This window comes from Clarias gariepinus, chromosome 27 (assembly GCF_024256425.1).
Source record: "Clarias gariepinus isolate MV-2021 ecotype Netherlands chromosome 27, CGAR_prim_01v2, whole genome shotgun sequence".
In the NCBI taxonomy this organism is placed as follows: Eukaryota; Metazoa; Chordata; class Actinopteri; order Siluriformes; family Clariidae; genus Clarias; species Clarias gariepinus.
This window is the reverse complement of record NC_071126.1, coordinates 14,064,121-14,088,621: the sequence shown is the minus strand read 5'-3', so window position 1 is coordinate 14,088,621 and position 24,501 is coordinate 14,064,121. Positions and strand designations below refer to the sequence as shown.

At 38.6% G+C, this 24,501-nt stretch overlaps 1 protein-coding gene across 3 annotated transcripts; it reads left to right on the top strand.

Moving 5' to 3' along the window:
- The first annotated feature begins 1,691 nt into the window (after positions 1-1,691).
- Positions 1,692-24,045, top strand: hmbox1b (homeobox containing 1 b). 3 transcript variants are annotated; one of them, XM_053488903.1, is made up of 10 exons: positions 1,692-1,865; positions 11,615-12,112; positions 13,910-13,995; positions 14,197-14,307; positions 14,623-14,776; positions 15,091-15,173; positions 15,430-15,525; positions 17,757-17,848; positions 18,917-19,000; positions 19,083-24,045. In XM_053488903.1, exons 2-10 carry the CDS (start codon positions 11,616-11,618, stop codon positions 19,224-19,226), a joined length of 1,347 nt encoding a protein of 448 aa, XP_053344878.1. In that variant the 5' UTR covers positions 1,692-1,865; position 11,615; the 3' UTR covers positions 19,227-24,045. The 3 variants fall into 3 exon arrangements, with proteins under 3 accessions (XP_053344878.1, XP_053344877.1, XP_053344876.1); XM_053488902.1 differs by having other exon boundaries at positions 17,754-17,848; XM_053488901.1 differs by having other exon boundaries at positions 17,739-17,848.
- Positions 24,046-24,501: the final 456 nt, after the last annotated feature.

Below are 24,501 nucleotides of genomic sequence, written 5' to 3'. Positions count from 1 at the left end.
GCTGGTCTTTGGGTATTGGATATTCGGCACTGGGTGGGAATTAAATCCTGCATGATAGGTGAGAAACCTACCACTGAGCCACCAACGTCCCACAGAAATAGTTACAGTCTTGTCTTGTCTCCTCGTCTGTACCGCTTTATCCTATATACAGGGTTATGAGGGGCCTGGAGCTTATTCCAGAAGACTTAGGGAACAAGGCGGAGTACGTCCTGGACGGGGTGCTAATCCATTGCAGATAGCTACAGTGCCAGAAGAAAATTTTAACTTTAAGGACAAAATCTAAAGACGGTAATAAAAGACGGTAGTTATAAAAGAGTGTACCCTTGCCTCTGGCATTGTTACCACAGTAACCAATGTAGACAGGTCGACAGGCTGGCAGGCTGAATCTGATCTGATTGTTGATCTGATGGCTCAAACCAGTCTAGATGATTGTGGAACCCACTACTCCCACTCACCACCATGAACAGCACTGTGGAAACAGAGGAGACATACCAGTTCCTGAGCACCATCATCACTCAGGACCTGAAGTGGGACAATCACACTGACTCTATTGTTAAAAGGCAGAGTAGAGGTTATATTTCTATCACCAGCTGAGGAAGTTTAACTTGCCACGGGATCTGCTCACTGTTCTACTCGGGCATCACCGAATCTGTCCTGTGCACTTTAAAAACTGGTCTGGTTCAGCTCAGCTACTAAATCAGACCTCAGTGCTTCTCTGTCCAACCTTCAAGAACTGAATTCATGCAATGTAAAGAAAGGAGCTCAGAAAATCACTCTGGACCACCTCATATCTAAATCATCGTTGATCTTTTGCCGTCTTGTCGGCAATACAGTACACTGAACACCAGGAAAGCCTACCCCAGGCAATCTACCTCATGAACAGTTAAATGTTCTCCCCATTGTGACATTGTATTAAAACAGTGTATTACATTGTTAATATGTGCAATACTGAGCAATACAAATTATATTTAGTTGATAATACTCCACATCCCATTCCATTTCGTTTTGGTTGTTGTTGTGTGTGTTGTTGTTGTTTTGTCTTCTGTCACCAAAACAAATTCCTTGTATATGCAAACGTACTTAGCAATAAAGCTCTTTATGATTCTGGTTCAAATATGTGTGGACAGTTAGTCTTTAAGTGCAGAATTGTGAAACATATTGGATTTGCCTGCAGCCTGTACGGGTTCTTGTGGTGGATCCCTAACCAGCCTGGTTGTTTTTAGTAAGAAATAAAAGCAACTCATTTATCAATGCAATATCATAGAATAGAGCAAATACTACTGAGCAAATACATCAACTAAAGGATTACTCTTCAAGTACTGTATTGTCGCCGTGCACCTCCAGGGTCCGGGTTTGAATCCCACCTCGGGGGTCGGGTTTCATCCTTTAAATTCAGCCCAGATTAGGTGGAAGTGTGTACAATGGATTGTGTACCCCACCTCATGCCTTAAGTCACCTAGGATAGGCTCCAGGCCCCCCACAACCCTGTATACAGACGGTGAGTGAGTGAGTGAGAAAGAGGGAGAGAGAGAGAATGAGAGCGCGCGCACACAAACACACTAGCAAACCAAAAAGGCGCCACACTTGTGGAACCGCACTACATTTCCCATGAGGCTCGTGTTTAAACGCTTCCGGGTTTGGATGGCAACGTCGCTGTTGTCAGTCAGACAAAAGGCGAGACAGTCCGCCTCTCTGATTGAGCCGGAGCGAGCAGGGCCGGGGCAGGGCTGCAGAAAATACATATACATGCAGGATCTGCAAATGTGAAAAATAAACTGGATTTACTGGACGTCGTCAGCACTCGGTGAAGTCATTAAATGGTCTGCTGCGCTGGGACGTTTGCAATATCCACACGTAGCCTGAAGGTAAAACCTTGCACTCTTTATTTTTTAAAGGAATTAGCTTTGCCATTAGCAGTTACCTTTTTTTTTTTTTCTTAGCGACTCTGTGTGTTTTTAGGTTCAGGCCCTGAACCGCGGGACTCACACACATACAGTGTGTGTGTGTGTGTGTGTGTGTGTGTGACTCGACATGCAGGAGCTAGAGGACAGACCTGAATGCATGCACAGATTAAAGAGGTCGATAATAGATTTAGCAGGCTAGTTAAGTTGTGTGTATGTTTATGTTAGCAGCCGAGCTAGCAGAGTTTTTTTTTTTTTTTTTTTAACGGCGATAACGTCTGATTTCTTAAACTTGTCCAGTGAGCTCGTGAATGCAGGACATTCGTAGTGAACTTTACGCATCAGATGCTTTTATATTTAAACGTCGATTAGACTGACATCAGATCCGTGTTGTGCGCGTCCAAGGTTTATAGCGTTGTTGTTGTTGTTGTTGTTTGTTTGTTTTTGTTTTTTATTTACAACCGGAACCTTTTTTTTTGTTGCATTATGCTGATCTAAGATATCCTTAAAGGGATTTTTTTTTCTATTTGCAAAAGGTCACACTGGGAACAATACAGATTTGACATTTAAGTCTCGTCATTGTGTTTGTAAAAGAAGATCCAGAAATAATGAACCACAAATGGAGGAGGGCATGCACTGATGGAGGGATGAGCTGATCTTTTATTTATTTCAGCACACATCCTGAGTTATTTTTGGGTTAGAATGGGCGTTTTGCTGCAATCCAGCCTTTGCAGGCCGAGCCCAGACTGCCCCAGGCCTTATATTTATATGATGACTGGAATAAACCAGGATTTTGTTAGTGTTCATTTCCACTTTCACTGGCCCAGGGGTCTCCTGGATTGTGGTTTATTTTTGAGCAGTATCACGTGACTATATATCTTTTTGTATGTGTGTGTGTATAGTTGTGTAGTTTTAATCATCACTGTTGGGATCTTACATGCTGTAGATTACAAGAAAGTAAGATTGCTTCAAAGTAATACTTTGTAACTACTTTCAAGGTTAGGTCTTGTTGAGTTTGACATTTGCATAATCCCGCCCATCTTTATAAAGCTCCGCCTCAGGGACACCTTTTAAGGATCTTGTAGTTTTTGTTTTTTGTTTTATTTTTTTAACTTTGGTCTATTCACATATCACATTCTTCATCCTGGAGATACACCATACAGACAAAAATATTTGGCCAAACGTGTTAATTATTGAATTCAGGAATTCAGGTGTTTCACTCAGGCCCCTTAACCCCAGTAAAGGGAGATGATGATGATGATGATGATAATAATAGTTCAACATACTAAGACATCTTGGACAAGAAGAGTGGAAGCTGTTATAGCTGCAAAAGGGGGGCCGACTCTATATTGAAGTATATGTATTTGGATACAATGTCACTGCATTACAGGTTTGGTCAAATACTTTTGTCTGTATAGTGTACATCCATCATTTCTGTGAATTTACTTAAGACGCCCTCTTGTCATTCTACGATGCAATTTGGGAACGGCCTATCCTAGCCTAACCTGCAGGCATTGGTGGCTCATAAAACGGTAGGGCTGCATCAGGAAGGGCATGCGCGGGGCCCCTAAGTGGCGCAGTGGTAAAGTGCTTGCTCCTATCATCCGGGTGATGCTGTAACCTCTCGCAGCTGAGGACCTAGATAAGGCAAATTGGCCTTTCAGCTCTCTCAGCAGGATGTTATGGAATGGAAGACACTTTTCACATTAGTTACAAGTCTATGGACAATCAGGGGCATCGGTGAGCTCACAAGAGCAGATAACGCTGTCCTCCGAGTGTGTTACGCTGCCCCCAACGATGCGTGAGCGAGCCGGTCAGTTGGCGTCACGTGTTTTGGAGGAAACGCATGATAGTCTTCGGCCCTCCCGACTAAGTGATCTTAGTGGCCCTAATGTAAAGCGCCCTAGTGACGGGAAGGAATTGGATACGAATAAATTAGGGCGAAAAAAAAAAAAGTAACCACTACATTACGTCACCGTACCCCTTTTGTAAGGTGTGTATATAATTAGTAAAATGAATGACCATTCTGAACAAGAAGTCAGTTTTTAAAACTTGTTTTTTTTTTGTGTAACTTCTGGATTATGTTGTGTATATACCTTCCAGGTGTACAAATAAGAATAAAAATGCATCTTAAATATGCATTACACACAAATTGTAATACTGATTGTTATATTATCATCGGTTTGGAGTACTGATAGATCGGCACAAATGTCTGATTGCATTTTAAACTCGCTACATTTCCTTTCAGTCGTTTGCACTTTGGCCTGATGTCATTGCAGCTGTAGTTTTTGCTCATACATGTTGCAATGAAGCATGTCTCCTAAACGAGCAGAATATTAAAACAGGTTTTTTGTGTGCATGTTTAAATCAAGACGGAAATAATTTCTGTGCATATCCAACATGGAAATGCACTAAAATGTACGTCTGGGGCGTCTGAGATCAGTCACGATGCTCCCACGCAGTGCCACACATTCAGAGATTGATCTTTAGAGAGCACTTATTTGCATATTGCATCCTGCTGCACTTTTATCCTTTCGACATCTGGGCTGCGATGCTGCATTGCATTTTAATTGGTGAAGAAAACTGTGCAAGCAGTTAAACGTCTTCAAACAGGAATTAGTTTATGGGAAAACGATGAGACCCTTTAGGTTTCATATGAGAATCTCGGTAACAGATGTAGACAGATTAAATGCTTACTTTGGGAAGTGTGGACTAGTAATATTGAGGATTAACTGTGTATTTGCAGAGATCATGATCATCATTCAAGGTTTTGTCCGGTAATAATACTAATAATTATTATTATAATAATATTAATAATGCATTAAATGGGTTTTTTTTAATGCAAAAAATGATCAGTAACGTATACAGCTCCTAAATCAGTGTTAATTAGTTCTGCTTGTTAAAAAAAAAAAAAACGCACATCAAAGGCACAAAATGTCTGCACTTTAGACTTTCGCTATGTTAAAGCAGCAGTATAGTTTTGTACCTGCTTTTCCGAGCATAATTGTGTTATTAATTTGCGCAGTGATCTAAAAATTCCTTTCGGAAGTAAAATCTTGGCTGCGGCATCATGAAGGATTATAATGCCATAAATGTTCCTGCACAAATCATTTATCATCATAATGGTGGAGAGGCGGAGGAATTGTGCTTCTGTTTTTTTTTTTCTATTATTGTTATTATTATTCCCAGAAATGAGAGAAAATGGCGTCGACGCATGCAAACTCGTCACGCTTTATGAAAACTTAAGATTAAACCGGAGTGCCGCAGAACATGCATAATCAGCATCCGTGTTCGACTCCCTGCTTGTAGGTGTGTTAGATGTTAGAAGAAAGTGACTAAGGGGATTTTTTTTTTTTTTTTTTTGGTGCAGTGCCTTGCAGCCTTACGCAGCCCGTTCTCTCGCTGCTACCCAGCACCTGCCGCGTCACTGCTGCAGCCTAGCCTTTCCTCTGCTTTATGGCCCTGAGGAAAGTGGCGCAACCTGTGGGGTGACTCTGCTTTTCACGTTCTACACTTTGCTATGCCAGCCTGCCAGTGATAAAATGCTGGAGGGATTGTGTTTGTGCTGCATCTTACAGCGGCGTGTCATAAGTCTTGCCTCATGGCTGTCTCTTCTTTGCGCTGCGTCGCTCTGCATGCATCTTTTTTGCACTTGCAGTCATTCTTGCATGTCCTCGTCCCATGACCAGACTATTTTAAGAAAAGTGAACAGTCCATGTTTTTAGACTTTTTTTCTAATAAGCGTTTAATACGTATTAAATGAAACCAGTTATGTCTAGCCATCTCTCATGCATTACTGCAGCATTCTCAAATGGAAAAACTGTGCATTTATAGTATACTTCTGTCTTTCTATGTGTTTTAAGGGGTTATTAAATAAAATAATAAAACAAGTCCTATTTTTTTTTTTATAGGGTTAGTGCTTGCAGGGCTCGGTCTGTCTGCTTTATTTTATTTTGTTTTTTTTTCCTGGTGTGCTTTCAGTAAAGTAGGTTAACGCTTAACCCGTGTACACAGCTGAGCCGATGGAAAATGGAACGGAGACTCTCGTCATAAAACAAACACAGCCACTTGCTTGTTCTGATCATTTCTATAGTAACAACATATGCAGGGATTTGTACAGCGAAGGCTTCATCGCTGGAATCATTGATCATGTGGCATTCTCTGTTTTTGGAAGGAGTCTCCAGTGTCAGGTAGAGGTAAAGCTATGATGTTTTACTGAAACTCTGGTGTTTTGTAACTACTAGATGTATATATGACTTTTGTTCGCGCAGAATTTAATTGCACACTCATAAGCGCGTATTAAAAAATGTCCAGTAGCATCTGTTGAATTTTGAGATGAATTAATGATTCTTTTTTACGTTTTTTTTTTTTTTTTTTTTAATTATGATACAAATATAAGGGCATTCTTCCATTTTAAATTACAAAGTAGCATATCTTCTCTTCTCGTCGGCCGATTGTGGTTAAGCAAAGCCTATATGTTACCTCAAACTCAGCCAAGTCCAACTGTGAAAATTTTATCTATTAAAATTTTAAACTTTAACATCACCTCCATATTTCTGTAAAAGCTCGTCCCTGTACATTTTACTCAGTAATAATAGATTTGCAAAACTACTCAAGCAAATCCCAGACATCCACCATGTCATGGCTAATCCGCTACATGACTGATGTCCTAGTGTATGTTTTGTAGAGTTGGTTAACTCTTAACTCGCGAACAGAACTCAAACGCAAATCGGAGAGCCTCAGTTTGGCACGTCGCTGCTTTTTTACAAACTGCTTTGTTGATCTATTAACATAAATCTGATTATTAAGTAACCAGATGACACGGAGCGCGCACAGTCTGACCGCTTGATGGTAATCCCGGGGCGAACTAACCGGGTAGCCGGAATGCATGTGATGTTTGTGTGGTCTAACTGCAAAATTGTAATAGTTGCATAACCTCTTATCATGGGTCATGGGAAAATCATTACACAGTTATCTGCCATATGTAGTGGTTCAGCTGCTTTAGATCTCAGGTGGGTGTTTGAATATTTGGATGCATATTCATACGAACTGTTTTGTGTGGGTTTCATTACTTTTATCATTATCGATTAAGGGTGGTGCTTAATTTTCCCTTAAAGCTTTCTTGCCGGGATTTTGTTAAATACCCACCGTAGCCTGAGATTCCTGTTTTCGGCTGACGAGAGTGTAACCTGATGTGGCATCCCGCTGTTGTGACCCATCACCGCCTTGGGGTTCCACATGTTGTGATGCTTTTCTACTCAACACAGTTGTAAAGAGTGATATTTTTTTCCCCCCTCTCTGTGGCATTCCTACCAATCTGGTCATCATTCTCTGATTGTCTTTCATCAACAAGGTGTTTTCCATCCATAGAACTGGCTCTCCTCTCACTCTCACAGAATGTTCTTGGCACCACTCGCTTGTGGAGATCAGCAGTTTCTGAAACACTCAAACCGGCCATCTGGCACCAACAAACATGCCACTGTCAAAGACAAGATCACTTTTTTTTTTTTTTCCAGTGGATGCCAGCGCTTGTAGGAATTTGCACTTTTTTACTTTCCACAAAGTGTCTAGCTGTACCTGTACAGCTTGCCTGTCTCTCACTCTGACTCTTGCCTGTCTTCATGCGTATAGCTTCTAATACAAGCAGCCCTGTAGGGACCAGGCTGTGTCCAGTCTTCTTCAGAACCAAGACATCATCACGTCATTAGCTTAGCTCAGTGTTCATAGTACCTTTTTATATATATATATATATATATATATATATATATATATATACTATATATATATATATATATATATATATATATATATAATGTATATACTGTATATATATATGTGTGTGTGTTTGTATGTGTATATGTAATATATATATATATTTATGGCATGTATGTATGTGTGTGTGTGTGTGTGTAAATTGTAAATTTCATGAGTGTTATTTTTGAATGAATGAGTACTAGAAAAGCACTAGATTTGTCATTAGCAATGCATTTAATGAATTTTTTTGAAACCTTTACTGCTGATACTGTTGGTCAATTTTTCATATTCTTTTTTTTCTTGGGAACTGTATTTTACAGCATATAGAAACATTTTTATAACCTTTAATGAAAAATCAGTTGTGTATATAAAAAACATGGACTATTCTCTAAAACTGAACCTTTGGATCTTTTAAAAAAATTATTTAACATAGTGCTGTAACTACGTTTGAACCCACAATCTGGGCAGCAGCAATTGGCCAAATTAATTGAATTATTTTAGAAAAAAATGTAACCTAAACTAAGACAACTGAAGTTAAAAACAAGTGATGGATTTTTTTTTTTTTTGCGCTGTCACATAATTTTATTTTTTCTTATTGTAAATATACAAAAATACACTCAAATTTTTGATTTAAAGCCAAGCATGTGATCTCTATGAAGTCTCTACTCGTTTTAAGTCTCTACTATTTTCCCCTGTTTTAGTTTAGCTCTCAATAGGTTCCTTTTAGAAACTATCTTAAGTGGTGACTGAAATGATTTTTTGTTTTCTTGCTTTGATGTTCCACAAGCTTGTTTGTCAAGTTTTTTTTCCCCCCAATAATCAAATTGATAAATAATTAAGAAGTCTTCGCCGAATATTTCCAGAGGCAAGTTAATACTTCCTACAGATCAGTATTACACAAATAAGGAAGACCAAAATTTATCTATGCACACACCCTAGTCATTTACCTTAACACCAAAAAAAAAAAGTGTAGCTGCTAGGCATAGATCGATTGTGAAATTCTGGGCCGGGACTTATGTTCAAAGTAATAGCTTGGCCGACTGCTGATGCCTTTATAATCTTTGTTATAAAAAAAAAAAACTGAAATGTTTTAAAGTCTTTAAGCCGTTTTCAATGAGCACAAATTCATTTATCTAAGAAACAACTCTTTAATGTAACCTCCTTTTAAACACGGTTTGTTTTTGTAAAAAAAAATATCGGTTTAAACACTTTAAGCTGCTTAAAAAGAAATGCCATAAATATTTTAAAGGTTTTATCCAGAACCGAATGAGGAGCAGACAGTACAACTCTGAGAAATATAATATAATAAAATATATATATTTAATTCAATCGAGGCTTGATTATGGGAGTATAATTTATAGTTTAGCCAGGAAATCATACGTGTGCTTTCTGAAGAGTGTACATCATCAAGGCATACGACTGGCATTAGAAGCCTACACATCACCACCTCAGTCTATACGTGGAAGCTAATGAATCCATCTAGGAAAATAGATGTTTACACACAGTTACATTATAATACAATATACAATCAAACTCATACAATAAACAAATAAGAAAAATGCATCCTATTCGCAACACATCTACTGCATCAGGGTTTACGCATCACAGATCAAAGTTCGATTTTTGCTACAGAAGCAAACTCTGCTGATGGCATTGAAGTTTATTAAATCCACATCACGAAGGGATTTCCTAACAATAACTCAATGACTCAATCATGTCTTAAAACATTAGAAAAAAATTAAATGAATCATCCAACAATCGTGGAAATCCCAATTATCATTTTTGGACTCTTTTATTTGACTGTCATTTTTTTTTTTTTTTTTTTTACTCCTATGAGGAACTTTTTATTCTGTTGACACTTTTAAAAAGGTTTTGAAACGAGTAACTCCAAGTCTAATTTTAAAGTTGTTAGATAAAATTCTTTCTATCTTAAACATCTTATCTAGTTCTAATATCGAATAACAGAAACTGACTCTCACCATAAATATATAGCAGTAGAAACTGGCATGGCGTGAAAGAAAGAAAGAAAAAGCTTTAGTGTACAGCTCTCTACTTAAGAGGAAGACATTTTCAGTACTTGCATAGCCCAACAAAAAAAAGTTGTGCAACATAAATTAAAAAAAGTTATTATATGTAAAAGTGTTACATAGAAATAAAATGTAAAATTCTTGCTTGTTGTTTCTCCTCTTGAAATGTCACTGGAACGTTTCACAAACTGTATGTCATTAATGTTTCATTGAGACAGTGAAATACTGATGCACAGCCAATGTTTTATGACGTGTGCACATTTCTTCCCCATTATAGGAGGTTTCATAGGACCATCGATTAGATTTTTCCTGAAATTGGCTCTTGTTTGAGTCGTACTGCAATTAACCGACATCAGCTACTAGCGTTGGGAATTTCATCAACGAAGCATGCATCATTTAATAGTGATGTGAAGCAGATGAATAGGTGTCAAAACAGCAGAGGTTAAATAAAATTGATTAGTAGTATAGTGGTGGTAAAGTGATTAGTGGTATAGCCTGTATTTTGTCGTAAGGATGTAAGGTATGGTATATGTCTTTTTAAATTGGGTAACATACAAATCTGCAAACATGCACAGTTTTGTTTTGTTTTTTTTCAAGTATACATTTGCGGTCAGGGTTGTATTCTGTAATGGTGTGTGTTTGTAAATCGAGGAAATCTCAGCGAACACACAGCTCAAGGTGTATCCTTCTGCTTTTTTTTTGCTGTTTTGCTGCTTTTTTTTTTTTTAAAGGTGTTTCTCTCTGGTTAATAGATTAATCATTAAGTGAGAATATGCAAGGTCATTTTGTTTAACAGCTATCAGTGTTTGCTTGGTGATCTTAATGACTTCAAGACTTTTAAAACTTTAAAAGTCACCATTCAATTGAATCAGGGTTTGATCAACTCTGAGACGTGGTGACTCAGCTCACCGACAGTGACAAGTGACTATTTGAGCATAATGTGCACAAGGTGAGTCGTGTGTTCAGTTACCAGGTTTGTACACAAACACATGCCAGTCGGTTTTGTTTAAATAATGAAGGTGGTTTTAAGAGCAAATCTCAAGGCTTTACCAATGGGGCCAGTGACATCACATGCAATTCGGTATTTTATGTCGCCTGGTCTGTTCATATCATAAAGCTGGCACTGTGACAAACCTCTTTGAAAGCGTCGCAAACTAATAAAAGCTACATTTCCTCTTTTGCGTGTTATTGGTTTTGAAATCAAAAAATGGCTCAGTGTGCCACGAGAGTAAATCACATTACAGACCATCTGAGGAAATTACATATCCGAGCTGAAGGGTTTCCATGGCAACAGCAGAAGTGATAAGTCACAATGAGCCATATTAATGAAGGGAGAATGTTTCCAGACAGCAGGAATTAGGTCACGTATAAAAAGGATTTTTCCTTTTATTGTCAGGACGTGCCGCAGAGTCGTTCTGCAGTGAGGAATGTCAGCCATTTTGAGGCGTAGCTTCATATCAGTGCGCTTAATACGATCCTATTTTGCGACTCGTATCATGCTTATGCTTTATGGCTGACATTTCCATCAGTTTTTTTTTTTTTTTTTTTTTTTAATCTTCCAATGCATCAGCATTTCAACACTAAACTATAATAAACCTTAACCCCTGCCCAGATGCATTTTGGGTGTATGCGTAATGTTTATGCTTAACATATTTCCAGTTCAGGACTCAAATGTACTGACAAGCATCATTACTCTGCCTAATCCCTAGGCTTTAATACTTAACCATAAATCTAAAACGTCTCCCAAATGTAAAGTGGGTAAAAATTAACCTGGTTAACATGGAAAAAGGACAAATCAGGGGACAAAAGTTGACGCACATGACCCATGTATCACTATACCAAACCCTGAGGTCTAAAGCGCTGTGGTTAAAAAACAAAAAAAAACCCTGTCTCATAGATAATGTTTTTTTTTTCTCTTTGCTTTTCCGCCAGGATGTCCCAGTACACAGACGAGCCGCGCTTCACCATCGAGCAGATCGATCTGCTGCAGCGGCTGCGACGGAGTGGCATGACCAAGCCAGAGATCGTCCATGCACTGGACACGCTGGAGCGTCTTGACCGCGAGCATGGAGACAAGTTTGGGCGCCGTGGCTCCGCCTCCTCCTCCTGCGGCCCTGCTCCGTCCGTATCCGACCCCGCCCCCTCACAGGCCGCCACCACCAGTGAACGTTCCACCTCCCACATGGCTGTGTGTACTGCCACCACCGCCACACAGACTCAGTTTCTCTCCCCATCACCGAGCAACAGCTACGCCACCTCGCCACCCGTCTCACTGGTTGCTGTGACGCAAAACGGGACTCCTAACGGAAAACTGTCTCCACCTCGTTACCCGGCAGGAAACGCGGCGGCAGCGGTGGCGGTGAGGCCGTATGGGTTCGATGGGACTGAGGAAGAGATGGACGTTGACGACAAGGTGGAGGACCTGATGAGGTCGGTGCTCAGAACAACTGCATGCTATGAAATGAATCGAGCGTTTTTCTTGCGTTAGTAGCATCCGGTGAGCGCGAATCAAGTGCAGAGTGTTTTCTACACATAGGAGTCAATGAGAGTTTAATCCGACATTATGCAGTCAGAGAGTGAACCCATTAGCGGCGGGCTTTTATATCCAGTTCCCGACACTGCCCCCACAGGTTAACACACAAACTACAATTTGGGCTGCAGGCTGACGTTAGACAGAGACAAACGACCGCCGGTGTAGAAGTCAATCAAGCGCCACTACAAAACGCAACATAAACGTATGTAATGAGTGTGTTTTAGGCTAATTTGGACACACAAGGTATGAAGAAAAAGGCAGATCGAGGGCTTTTAAAGCGTGTGGGTTTTTTATTTATTTATTTATTTTTTTGATAATGTAATGCCATAAAAATGCGTTTCTGTTGCACTACTTGGAAGCTTCTTTGCTCGGTGCAGAATTGTTTGTTTATATTTGATGGTGATCAGTTGATCACCGTTCACGACCAGTCAAATTCAAACTGAAATACAGCCAATTCTGGTCACTCACCGATCGACTGGTTCATCTCTATTATAAATGTAAAAATAATTGTAGAAACATAAATTAAGTCAGTATGTTGATACTGTTAATTATTTGTGAAGTCAGTATCGCCACACATCCCTTTTTTTTTTATTATTACTGTTCAAATGAATTGATCCTAAGTGTTAAAGGCGCACTTTGGCTCTTCCATAATAATGGTCATAATAATAATAATAATAATAATATAAATAATAATAATAATAATAAATTTCCTTTGTCCTCACAATAGTTATTTATATCTAGAGTTCTGGGATTCACTTGGATTGGTGAAGAAGTGTTTAATAGTAGTAACATGACTGGACTTGATTTTATATCATGAAGACATTAACTATAGAAGTGAGAAGAGAAACACCTTCAATATAATATAACACAAGTCCAGGCTTGGATCATTGTGGGGATTTTTAATATGTTTCCCATTAAATAACTGGTTACACCAGGTGTAGGTTTTCTTGCCAAGTTGTGTAATAACCCAAACTGACACATATGGCATAATAAAGGTTTTGTGTGTCTCCACAACATTTTTTTCGACTGTACAACAGAGCTTTTGTTAAACTGGAAGAAACTTCAGAGTAAAAAGGGGGAAAAAAACAACAATGCTGACTGATGTCTGAACTCAACCTAAAACCTAAGAATTCAGACCAAAGTATTTATCTATATCTTGTTTCTTTTAGAGACCGAACATCTAGAGAGCAGTAAAGCTATGAGACATATATAAATCAGTGTAAATGATGCAGCTCACACCAGTAACGTATGTTGTATGAAGTAATGGCACAGCTCCGTTCTTGTGGGGATTTTTCTATACTCAAGGCTGCTGCAGGACCTTTTCCACTAACGGTTTAGTTGACAAAGAAATGTCCACAGTTTCCCTGTAATTTTGGTTTACCTGTCAGTTTAAATATCACCGTGTTGGACCACCATGATGTGTGTGTGTGTGTGTGCTGTTTGATGGGTGTGGTTAGTCCCACAGTGACACAGTTAAAGTAAAATAACAGCTAGATAAATCGGTTTTGGATGTATGCCACCTTTTATGTAAAGTTCAATATGCTGTTATCTAATTTTATTTTATTGGTTAAATTAAGGGAGGACTGGGATGGAATTATTTTTCAAACATGTTAAAGATTAAATATTAAAGCTTTCTGCGCTGAGTAATTGATCAATAGAAATATATTTATATGTCTGTATGTGTGTCTGTTTAGGAGGGACAGCAGTTTGGTAAAGGAGGAGATCAAAGCTTTTCTGGCTAACCGGCGTATCTCTCAGGCAGTGGTGGCCCAGGTCACTGGTTAGTGGACATGTTCTCCATTTGCATCTTCATGTTTTAACCTAGTGCTCCTACTGTAGGTCCTCATCAGGTCCTATTTTTTTTATTAAACCAAGTGTTCCTCATCAGGTCCTCACTTTTTTTTTTTTTGGTTTATGTTTTTTGATTCAAAATGGACGCCTGCGCAATTTCTGTTTCTCGCCTCCTCTCTCTCTTTCTTAGGAATCAGTCAGAGTCGGATCTCTCACTGGCTCCTACAGCAGGGATCTGATCTGAGCGAGCAGAAGAAGAGAGCCTTCTATCGCTGGTACCAGCTGGAAAAGACCACTCCAGGTTAGATGTGCTTGTGTATGTACAATATGAACTGTTAAAGCCCTAATTATTTAGTACAATTAGCGATGAGCCAACTTCCTGTTTGAATACATAAAAAGAACGATTCGGCACTTGGTTATCGATATAATATCGTATCGGGAGGTGACCGGTGATTACCACTTTTAGAAATAATCATGATAATTAAAATATTAATTATATCTATAATCAAAAATATCTATAATCATGCACAATTGGTCTACATATTCACAACATCGTTTGACTTTTCAAAACAATAATGATTATAACCACCACCACCCTGTGTATTTTTTTTTTCAGGTGCTACTTTGAACATGCGTCCTGCCCCAGTGACCCTGGATGAAATTGAGTGGCGGCAAACTCCACCCCCAATAAGTTCGGCCACAGGCAGCTTCCGTCTGCGCAGAGGCAGCCGCTTCACCTGGAGGAAGGAGTGTCTTGCTGTGATGGAAAGGTAAGAGTGATGTTAAAGCTGCTGACAAACTCCCTGGATACAGAGAGGAATGTAGGATTCGTGTATGAGAATGGAAGTAATGAGAATGGACAATCTAGTAAGAATGTTCCGTAGGTTCTTGGTGAAAATATGCGAATGGTTGTTTCATCATCTATGCAAGCATTTCAGTTTGTTTTTTGTTAGGAACGGTTCCTTTCTGATATTTCTTTCTCACCGGTATCTGTTTATTTTTATTTCTGTTTCTTCTTTATTTATTTTCCGTCATGAGTAACTATTGGCTCATGTATAGTGAACTGTATTTCCCCACTTCACAGCTACTTCAATGACAACCAGTATCCTGATGAAGCTAAAAGAGAGGAGATCGCCAATGCCTGCAATGCTGTAATACAAAAACCAGGTTGGTGAATACTGTACGAACCGAGATTGATTGATTGATTGATTGATTGATTTTTATTAAATGTTGGACTCTGTTAAACGCTGTTTCCAAACCTTGAGGAATTTCCAGCATTAATGGAAACTGTGGTGATCTCCAATTTAAACATCTGCACAGTTACAGACATCTGGGTCATCTTTAAATATTTTATAGTAGTATATCGGGGAGTGTATTAGAAATAATAATCATGATATTTAGGTGATGATTTGTGTTTTTGCAGGGAAAAAGCTGTCTGATTTCGAGCGAGTGACATCCTTGAAGGTCTACAACTGGTTTGCTAACCGGCGCAAAGAGATCAAGAGGAGGGCCACTATTGGTAATGTTTTCTTTTCTAGCACGATCACTGATCTGGTCATTTCATGCATTTTGTTTTAAGGATTGAAATAGGAATAGGAAACTATACGGACATGTGTAAAAGTTAGTTATATAATTGTTTTGGTGTAAAAACATAATAAAAATCACCTGGTCTTAGAATTAGGTAAATACAACCTCAAATGAATGACATCAACCTTTTTCACCATTTCATTTTGCGTTTAAAAATAATTAAGGCAAAAAAAAAACATGCAGCCAGTACTAATTACCGCCCTAATTAAAGACCTTGTAGATTTTACTTTAACAGCAAAAACTAAAGTAATAGTTTCCTCTATAACTTCATCAGGCTCTTACAGCGTTTTGGTTCGTTCTTCTTTACAAAAGTTAATTGAGGTTCCTGGGCATTTGCTTATGCACAGCTCTTTTAGGGTCTCGCAGTTCAATTGGCTTAAGGTCTGGACTTTAACTAGGCCATTCCAAAACCTTTGTTCTTTTATTTTTCAGTCATTCTGATGTAGATTTACGTGATGTGCTTCGGATCATTGCACAGCCCAATTTCGTAGCTTTAGCTGTCAGACAGATGGCTGCACATTTGCCTCTAAAGTACTCTGGAATACAGAAGAGATCATGGTTGACACAATTACTGCAAGGTGCCTACGTCCTGTGACTGCAGAAACAAGCCCAAATCATCACCCCTTCATGGACAGTGGGTATGAGGTGTTTCTGCTGAAATGTTGTTTGGTTTTTGCCAACAAAAGGCTGAACAACTCCACTTTGGTCTTATCTGTCCATAGGACGTTGTTGCTGAAGCCTCGTGGTTTATGCAGATGCAGTTTTGCCAACCCTAGTCGTGCTTCTGTGTTCTCCTGGTAACCCCTCCAAACTAACAATACTTGTTCAGTCTTACGGTGGTCATAAGTACGGTTCATTATGATTTAACGCGAGTTTTGGCACAGTGAATAGGCTTTCCTCTTTCCACGCATCAGTCTCGTAGAGGCTTGTGGACATTGCAGAACTTCGCGGAACGTTACGCGGTACACCCAACACCGTCAAGCAGTGAGGTGGTACTTGGAATTGCCCACATATTGTTAAATAAACTGTAAAAAAAAGGATACGTTCATCTGAGGTTGTATTTGTCTGATCTCTTCTTTTTGTGTTGACTGTCTTTACTAATGGCTGGTTTAGTAATGCTTGCATAAAGCGACATGTTTCTGATATTAACTGCAAAGTTCCTGGGGAATCCTAACACCAAAAATCATCTTTGCATAGAGCACCTGGAAATAAGGAACAGCACAGGATGTTGGTTGTCAGTGTTCTGAGCTAATTTGTATACCCACTATGCAATACAGCAGTAGGATTTCAGTCTGGAAAACTGAGGACATTTGACTACGAATTTAAATCCATGTGATTCAAATCTGAATCCTTGTTCAAGATGCATGAAATATCCAGCTGCAAACAGGATGCATGATTAGGTCTTTTAGGTCTGTTTGTTCAATTTTTATTTTCACTCTCTCACTCATCCTCTATACCGCTTTATCCTGTATTCAGGGTCGCATGGTATTCATTTACAGTCATTTTTTTTATTTATTTTGAGTTTAAGATGGACAGCAACACCAGATTGCAAGGATAATAAGGGTTACTGCTTCAATCTTAAATTTTAAACATATTACACATGTTTACAATGCTACTCGATCCGGAATAGCGTGGAAAATAATAAACATGCCAGTCCTGCAAAGAGAAGTACTTAATTAGCAGTCTTCCAGTATTTTTCTCTTTGTGTTCGTTTCCATTTATGGCCCATTTTCTTTCCTTATTTTTTCCCCCCAATTTTATCAGTTTGAGTGTTGTCACAGCCTAAAGGATATACTTGTAGATTAAGGCATTTTAAATGAAACCTAAAATAGTGATGCACAAATTTATTATTTTGCACATTGCCTACATCAGTTTATTTACTTCAGTCTTTAATGGTGCAGGCTAAAAGCAATTCAAGGTGTAATTTGGACACTAAACAAGCGAAAAGTTGTATTGACAAGTTCAAAATTGGTCGTCATCCACCCCTAGTGGACACTTGTGTAACATTGGGTTTGCATGTATTTACAAGGTTTGGGAGTGAATTTGTTAAGTAGGGCAGGTGGACAGATAAAGATAAATGCATGTTTGGTCTCGTGTGCCAGTTGCTTAGTGGGTTTTTAAGTAGCTTCAGATGTGTCATGGCAGGGTCTTTTTTCCAAGAAGCCACAATCCTGGAGAGTCACGGGATTGACGTGCAGAGCCCGGGAGGACACTCCAACAGCGATGACATCGATGGCAACGACTACACCGAGCAGGTGAGGGATCAGCTGTACACTTTTTACATACAACAACATGCCAGTGTTTCCCCACACATAGAGTAAACGTGGGCATGCAATCCAAGTATGTTGATGGCTGCACAAGTATATTTGCCAATACTTTTTAAAAATCTGTCCATCTGCGATCGATTAACTAGTACTGGACAGTTCTATATAAAGTGTGTGTGTATGTATTTATTTATGTATGTATGTATGTATAAGTGCGTGTATACAGGATGTGTGTGTGTGTGTGTGTGTGTATATATATATATATATATATATATATATATATATATATATATATAGATATAGATGTGTGTGTGTGTGTGTGTATACATGTACACACTTACATGCACATACATACATGTATATTTACACACATACATACATGTACATATGCGCGCACACACACAAACACGGCTAAACCTTGGATTGCAAGCATAATTCGTTCCGGAACTGTGCTTGTATATCAAAACACTTGTATATCCCATAAGAAATAATGGAAACCCTGATGATTCTATCCACAACCCAAATATATTTATATAAGAATAATTAATACAAAATATAATAATAAAATAAAACACACACACTAACAGAAACAATGCTCTGCCGGCCGGTGTTGTGTTTATGCACGCGTTTATTTTAGATTTTCTGGTCTCCTCCCACTGTTCAAACTATATAGTAGGTAATGAGCTTTGTAATGGTCTTGTGATGTGATGTCATTTCAACCAAAAATAGAGCTACGTTTGGCTAAAATGTACCTGTTTTTTACAGTATCCACAAACGAATGTGATTATGTGACCAGGCAAATCCGTATACATTTTTAACTTTGCCTTGCACAGATTGGGACGACAAGTGTTCGAACAGCACGATTCTAGTAAATGCATAATTCATAGAATGTGAGCTGCTCGTTTCTACGATGCACATCATCACATCTTTTGCACGTGTCATGGCTCGTGTCACTGTGCATTATCACGGAGATGTTATAAAAACTGGTGCAATGTAAATCTTTTTACATTGTTTTAGATACTAATGTGGGAAATGAATCTTTCCCTCCCTTCCTCACAGGCTTGTGATTTGCCCTACTTCGAGAAGAGACAGTTGGCGCGGCCATTCGGTTTCTACAGGCTCGAGCCGACATCGCCAACCCAGGTAAGGATCGAATGATGCACTTCATCTGTTTCAGAAATGTCAATTTCTATATGACTTGTGGAGGTTTTTTTTCCCCACCCAGGACGACAGCGCTAACCATGCAGACCATCAGGATCCCATCTCCCTCGCCGTGGAGATGGCAGCCGTCAATCATAGTATCTTGGCTCTGTCTCGCCCGGGTGGTGTGGCCAGCGATATCAAAACCGAGGCGCTGGATGACGACTGAGAAATAGCTGTGTGTGTGTGCGTGCGCGTGGTTGAGTGTCTAAGTGCGTGAGTGCGAGTGTGTGGAGAAACGGATGCGTGTTGTTTCCAGGGCAGAGGTCGACTCGTGATGACTTCATGCTGCTCAGACGTGGGTCACTCTCTTCCTCTGCGTCCTTTCATTACACTGTATCTGAAAAAGGCCATGTAGTCCAGGTTCTGTTCCTCAGCCTGGGACTGTTAAAAAAAAAAAAAAAAAAAAAAAAAACAACAAACAAAACCACAAAGGTCCTCATGTTTACTGGAATCTTCCACAGTGTAGGGCCATCACCTCCGGCCCTTCCTTTAACCTGACCCCCCAACCTTTACCTCATTCCGCTCCAGGAGTGTGTCGTGCTTTTTGCGTTTCGTCCCTCATCGGTGCTTCCTGGAAGTGGCGTTGTCTTTTTTGCGCGGACGTGCAGGAGCTTTTTGCGGACATTTGACGTTGGCGCGTGCAAGCGAGCGAGAGTGTGTGAAGCTTTATAGGAGGAATGAGAATGTGTGACGCGCAGCCCCATGGCTGTGTTTCAGATTTCTGTATCGACTGACAGCTCTGTGTATTTAGGCGCTTGAACACTTTTATTCCCTCTTACAGTTGGCTTGGTTTTATTATTATTATTATTATTATTATTTCAGTGTATTTTATTTTAAAACTGATTATAGTTCAGGTTTAACCCGCAATCAGATTATTACGTACTTCTTTTTGGTGTTTTGTTTTTTTTGTTTGTTTTTTTTGTTTTGTTTTTTAATGGAAAGAGGTGAACTGAAATGTAAATGGGCAAAAGCAAAAATATGTGGGTTTATAAATGCCAAAGGTTGTAAACTTAAGAGTCCCTCGGACTATAAAAGTGATGGTAAGCTAAAAGCCTCTAAACACAGAACGCCCGTAATTTTCTGGACTTGGGTGTAATGTTGCTCCTTCAAACCCTTGAACCTTGCATCAGAGCGTGTCCAGTTAGAGACAGAGAGATGGAAAGGTGGAGTGCTCTTATCTTAACCCTAAACCTCATAATCTGGCCAGTGCATCATTTCTTGATGCAGTCTGTTTTTTCGTGACGTTCTTGCAGTGTACAGAAAATGCTAATATGTTTCTGTTCTGCCACTTCTGCTGTAGGCATGTGCCGATATTCGGTTAGACAACTGGATAAAACCTTTTAGTCTAGACTTCAGGAAAAGAATCTGTCCCAGAGATCATTGTCTACGTACTGCAGCAATATTATTTTACAGTCCGCCACAAACAAGGGGACATACGGTATAACATGCGATGAATTTCTTAAGATCGGTAAACTAGTATGCAAACGCTCAAGGAAGGGGTCGGGCTTACCTCCAAAGGGTGAGTGAGTTCCTGGGTGAGCTCCGTTTTTGGCAAACGTCTTGTATTAGGAATGCTCCGATCCTCCTACCTTTACTACGTTTAAACAATACTTAGGACCTTCTGGGTATCAGAGCCGCTACATCCTCAGACTAACCGAGCAACTCTCAGCAAGCTTCATTTCACAGAACCTCACAATCACAACCGTCTATGTTGTAAAGTTTATGTCCTGTGTTCACATTTACAATTCCGATCCAGTGTTTCAGGGCAGTATTGACCTCAATACTGATACTCAGTATCGGATCGACGCATCACTATCATGCTATCGCGCATAAACTCAGAATCGGCACATGCCTAGCCTGCTGTTGATTAACGCAGGCTCGGTACACTTTCCAGTATGTAGCTATTTTACTCAATAAAAAATAAAATAAAAAAAACCTAGCTAAAATATAAAAAACCTTGTTATATTCGATATGATTTTATGATCTGTCTTTTCTCTTTCCCAGTGTAAAAAACAAAAGCTGAGTGATATTTATGAAATGCAGAATTAACTAATCAAGGGTTCTTCTTCTATGTCGTATATCTTTTTAAGTTTCATATATTTTTTTTTTTTTAAAAGAGCAGTCTTTCTGTGTGTCAGATATTTTCAAACATATTTTGGAACAGAAAACAGAGCACCCCCTAGCAAAAGTGAAAGCAGGTTTTAAAGCCACAACAGAAAGCTGAAGCAGTGTTACTTGAAGATCCTGTTAACTTTAAAAAAAAAAAAAAAAAAAAAAAAAAGGATTTTTATGTATTATTAATAAGAGTCAGCCAAAAAAAATGTATACACACAAAAGAATATTGATTGATAGACTGATGATATTATTATTATATTAATACAATATGCATCATACTCTTCCTGAAGTGTGTGTACTTTTTTTTTTTTTTTTTTTTTTTTGGCTGACTCTGCACATATTTACTCTTGACTGAGCAGCTGAGGCTCAGGATTTAGAAACCAGCTCTCTAACAGTTTCGCAATTTGATCTTGCAACCTTCTGCTCACTTGCATGCACCTTTTTTTCACTGAGCTACACAGTTTTTGTTACTGAAAAAATTCGCAGAAGCAGAAATGATCACTAATTCTTAATTTGACAGGACTTCTCTAGAAACCCTAGCTAGCCTGTTTTTTATACTTTTTAATTGGAACATAGCAAGCTATAACATTTGATTTTGCTAATGTATTTTTTTTTTTTACTTAGATTTTTAAAATATTGGATGAATCCTACTTGCAGTCTCTATTTTTTTTAGGAAGGTTAGAAAACTGTTTTGTTTAGAGATTGCTGGATTATTGTTATTATTATATATTTTTTTAATCTGATCTGCAAATTCCAGGTAAAAAAAAAAAAATACAAAATATTACAGGACAAAAAAAAATTTAACAGAAAATGAAAAAAGGCTTTAGAGGGCTGTAGCAGCATTTGAACTCTTAATGTGATAGTGGACGCATTTATTACAGGTAATATAAGCATAATCAGGAATACATGTAGTTTGTCAATAATTTAAGGTTTTTCATTATTTCTTTAAATAATTCAGGTCATAAATATTGGGAAGCATCCTGTTGAGTTCATTCGTCGCATGCACGGTGATACTGAATCAGTTATATATAAGGCTGATCAGCTGATCACTGATCATAGACAGCTCTGATCACAAGCTAAACGATCAGTCTGTTTCTTCTGCTCTGTGTTTAGCTAGATATTCATTCACTCATTGTCTATACCGCTTATCTTATGGGAGCCTATCCCAGGGGACTATCTAAGCAAAACTTGACTCCCCATAACCCATTCCCCTCCTACCCCCACCACATAAGAAGGAGCGCTGTTTTACTGAATATCAGCACAACTGTGATCATAGACTGTATAAGAACTTAACAAACCCTTGGTGACATCACCCATAGGTTTTCTGAAGAGCGGTTTTAAAACTTAGAGAGCCCTGGCCATTTAGGAGCTGATAATCATCATCACAATCATACAATGATGCATAACAGACAGCTAGCAGTGTGACAGCAGTTTGGTGCTTAGTTAGTAACCTAGAAACCCAGTGTAAGATCTATCCCGTGACGAAAACTTAAGCATTTTGTAATCGCTCTGGATAAGAGCGTCTGCCAAATACCTAAATGTAAATGTTGACAGCTGTCTATCAGCTCGGCCATGTCCCTAATTATAAGGCTAAATGTCATTTTAAATGATCAGTTACATAAAAATTCACTCCTCGTTACAGTTATGAATTGAAAGTTTAGCTGTGTACACCATGAAAACCATTTTCTGTACCAGGCTGCAAACTTTTCTTTTGTGAAGTTTTAACTTTGGGCTCTACAGTATGTGGTTCCAGGTGCTAGCACCTAGTGGTCAGTGGAGGAATTGAACATTTCTGTGCGGGACTCATTTTTGAGAATTAAAAGTCACCCTTTGGCTATGATGTGGTCTTAAAGATATCACAGCCGTGCTGATATTCGCTACAACAGTGCAATCTCTAGTGTGATAATGTTTCTATACAACAGTTTTACAAACGGCATTTATATAAAAAGGTTATGATCTGACAAATTATTGGTCTTCGCCAACACAGTTTTCTGACTTGAATGTTGCTAGGCAACACAAACAATGAGCATATTCTCTAGCTAAAAGGATACTTTTTAAATATAATTTTTAAAGCTTATGTTAGTTTTGGGGTTTTTATCTAATTAAGCCGGTCATCAAAGTTTCAATATTTCAATATAGATATTTATGCAGGTTGGAGCAAATTGTAATCTAACGATGTAGCTAGCTTTCCAGCCATAATTTCTGCTCTGAGAGGACAGTTCATTAACAAAAAGCAACCACTTACGTTTTTTGTTAGTTTTTTCTCCTTCACTCTTATGGCATATTGCAGTGTAACTCTGACATACACTGTATTTATGTGCTCATACTGCTCTGGTATGTATGGCAAATATATAAACACTTGCGCGCGCACACACACACACAAGGTGGAACACTGTGCCAAACTGTAATATCACATTGACTGGGCTTTATAAGCCATCTGTTATGGAAGACGTAGTTCTCAGCTGCAACACACACTAGTATTACAGTTCAATGTTTAGCCTGAATCCTTAAATTTATTTGTGGGGGTGCTTTGTATTCCAGTCTTCAGGGTTCACATTCATCTGTCCATAAACATCTCCTCTGCCTATAGTTTATATTGACAGTTCAATAACGATGTATCGTAAAAATTACACTATAATAAACCTATAAATAAACTGTTAAAAATAAATGTATTGATTTTTAAGTAAGTTGGATCTCAATCATTCTGTCCCATTTAAGACTTTAGTGCCTTTTTTGGACAGTAGACTGTTCTGTAATTAAACTGTAGTATATATTAGCGGTTTTTTGTACAGTTTCTTTGTTTAAGATGACTTTTTTTAAAACTTGTGTTTATTTTAGTATTGTATCTACTAGAGAATAAAGGTATATTGATGAACACAATCTCAGCTCCAGTAATGTCTTAAATGTGTGTCCAAGTGTATTGTTCGATATTCTCATTATTTCGAGTGTGATCAGTGGGTTAATTCACTGTTGGAGGTAGAAGGGTTCGCTTAGCACTGTAATGGTTTCTTTAACACCAGGAGGAATTATTAGATCCTTTAAATGTAACTTGAACACAACAGTGTTCATGCTAATAGACGTCTTAACACAACATGGGTTAGCTAGTGTCTAAAATGTTAAAATGACATTTTGAACCTTGAAGAAAAAAGTTATTTAACCACAAGCAATAGTGATGTATTTACCAAAATGTTATGGTTACAGAATCAACTGTTCAAGTTCTTATAGATTTAACATACAATACTAATTCAAAGAGGTTTAGGGTAATGTGGTGTATAGTACTGTGCAAAAATCGAGACCCATCCCTTCATTCTTTCGTAGTGCGGAAA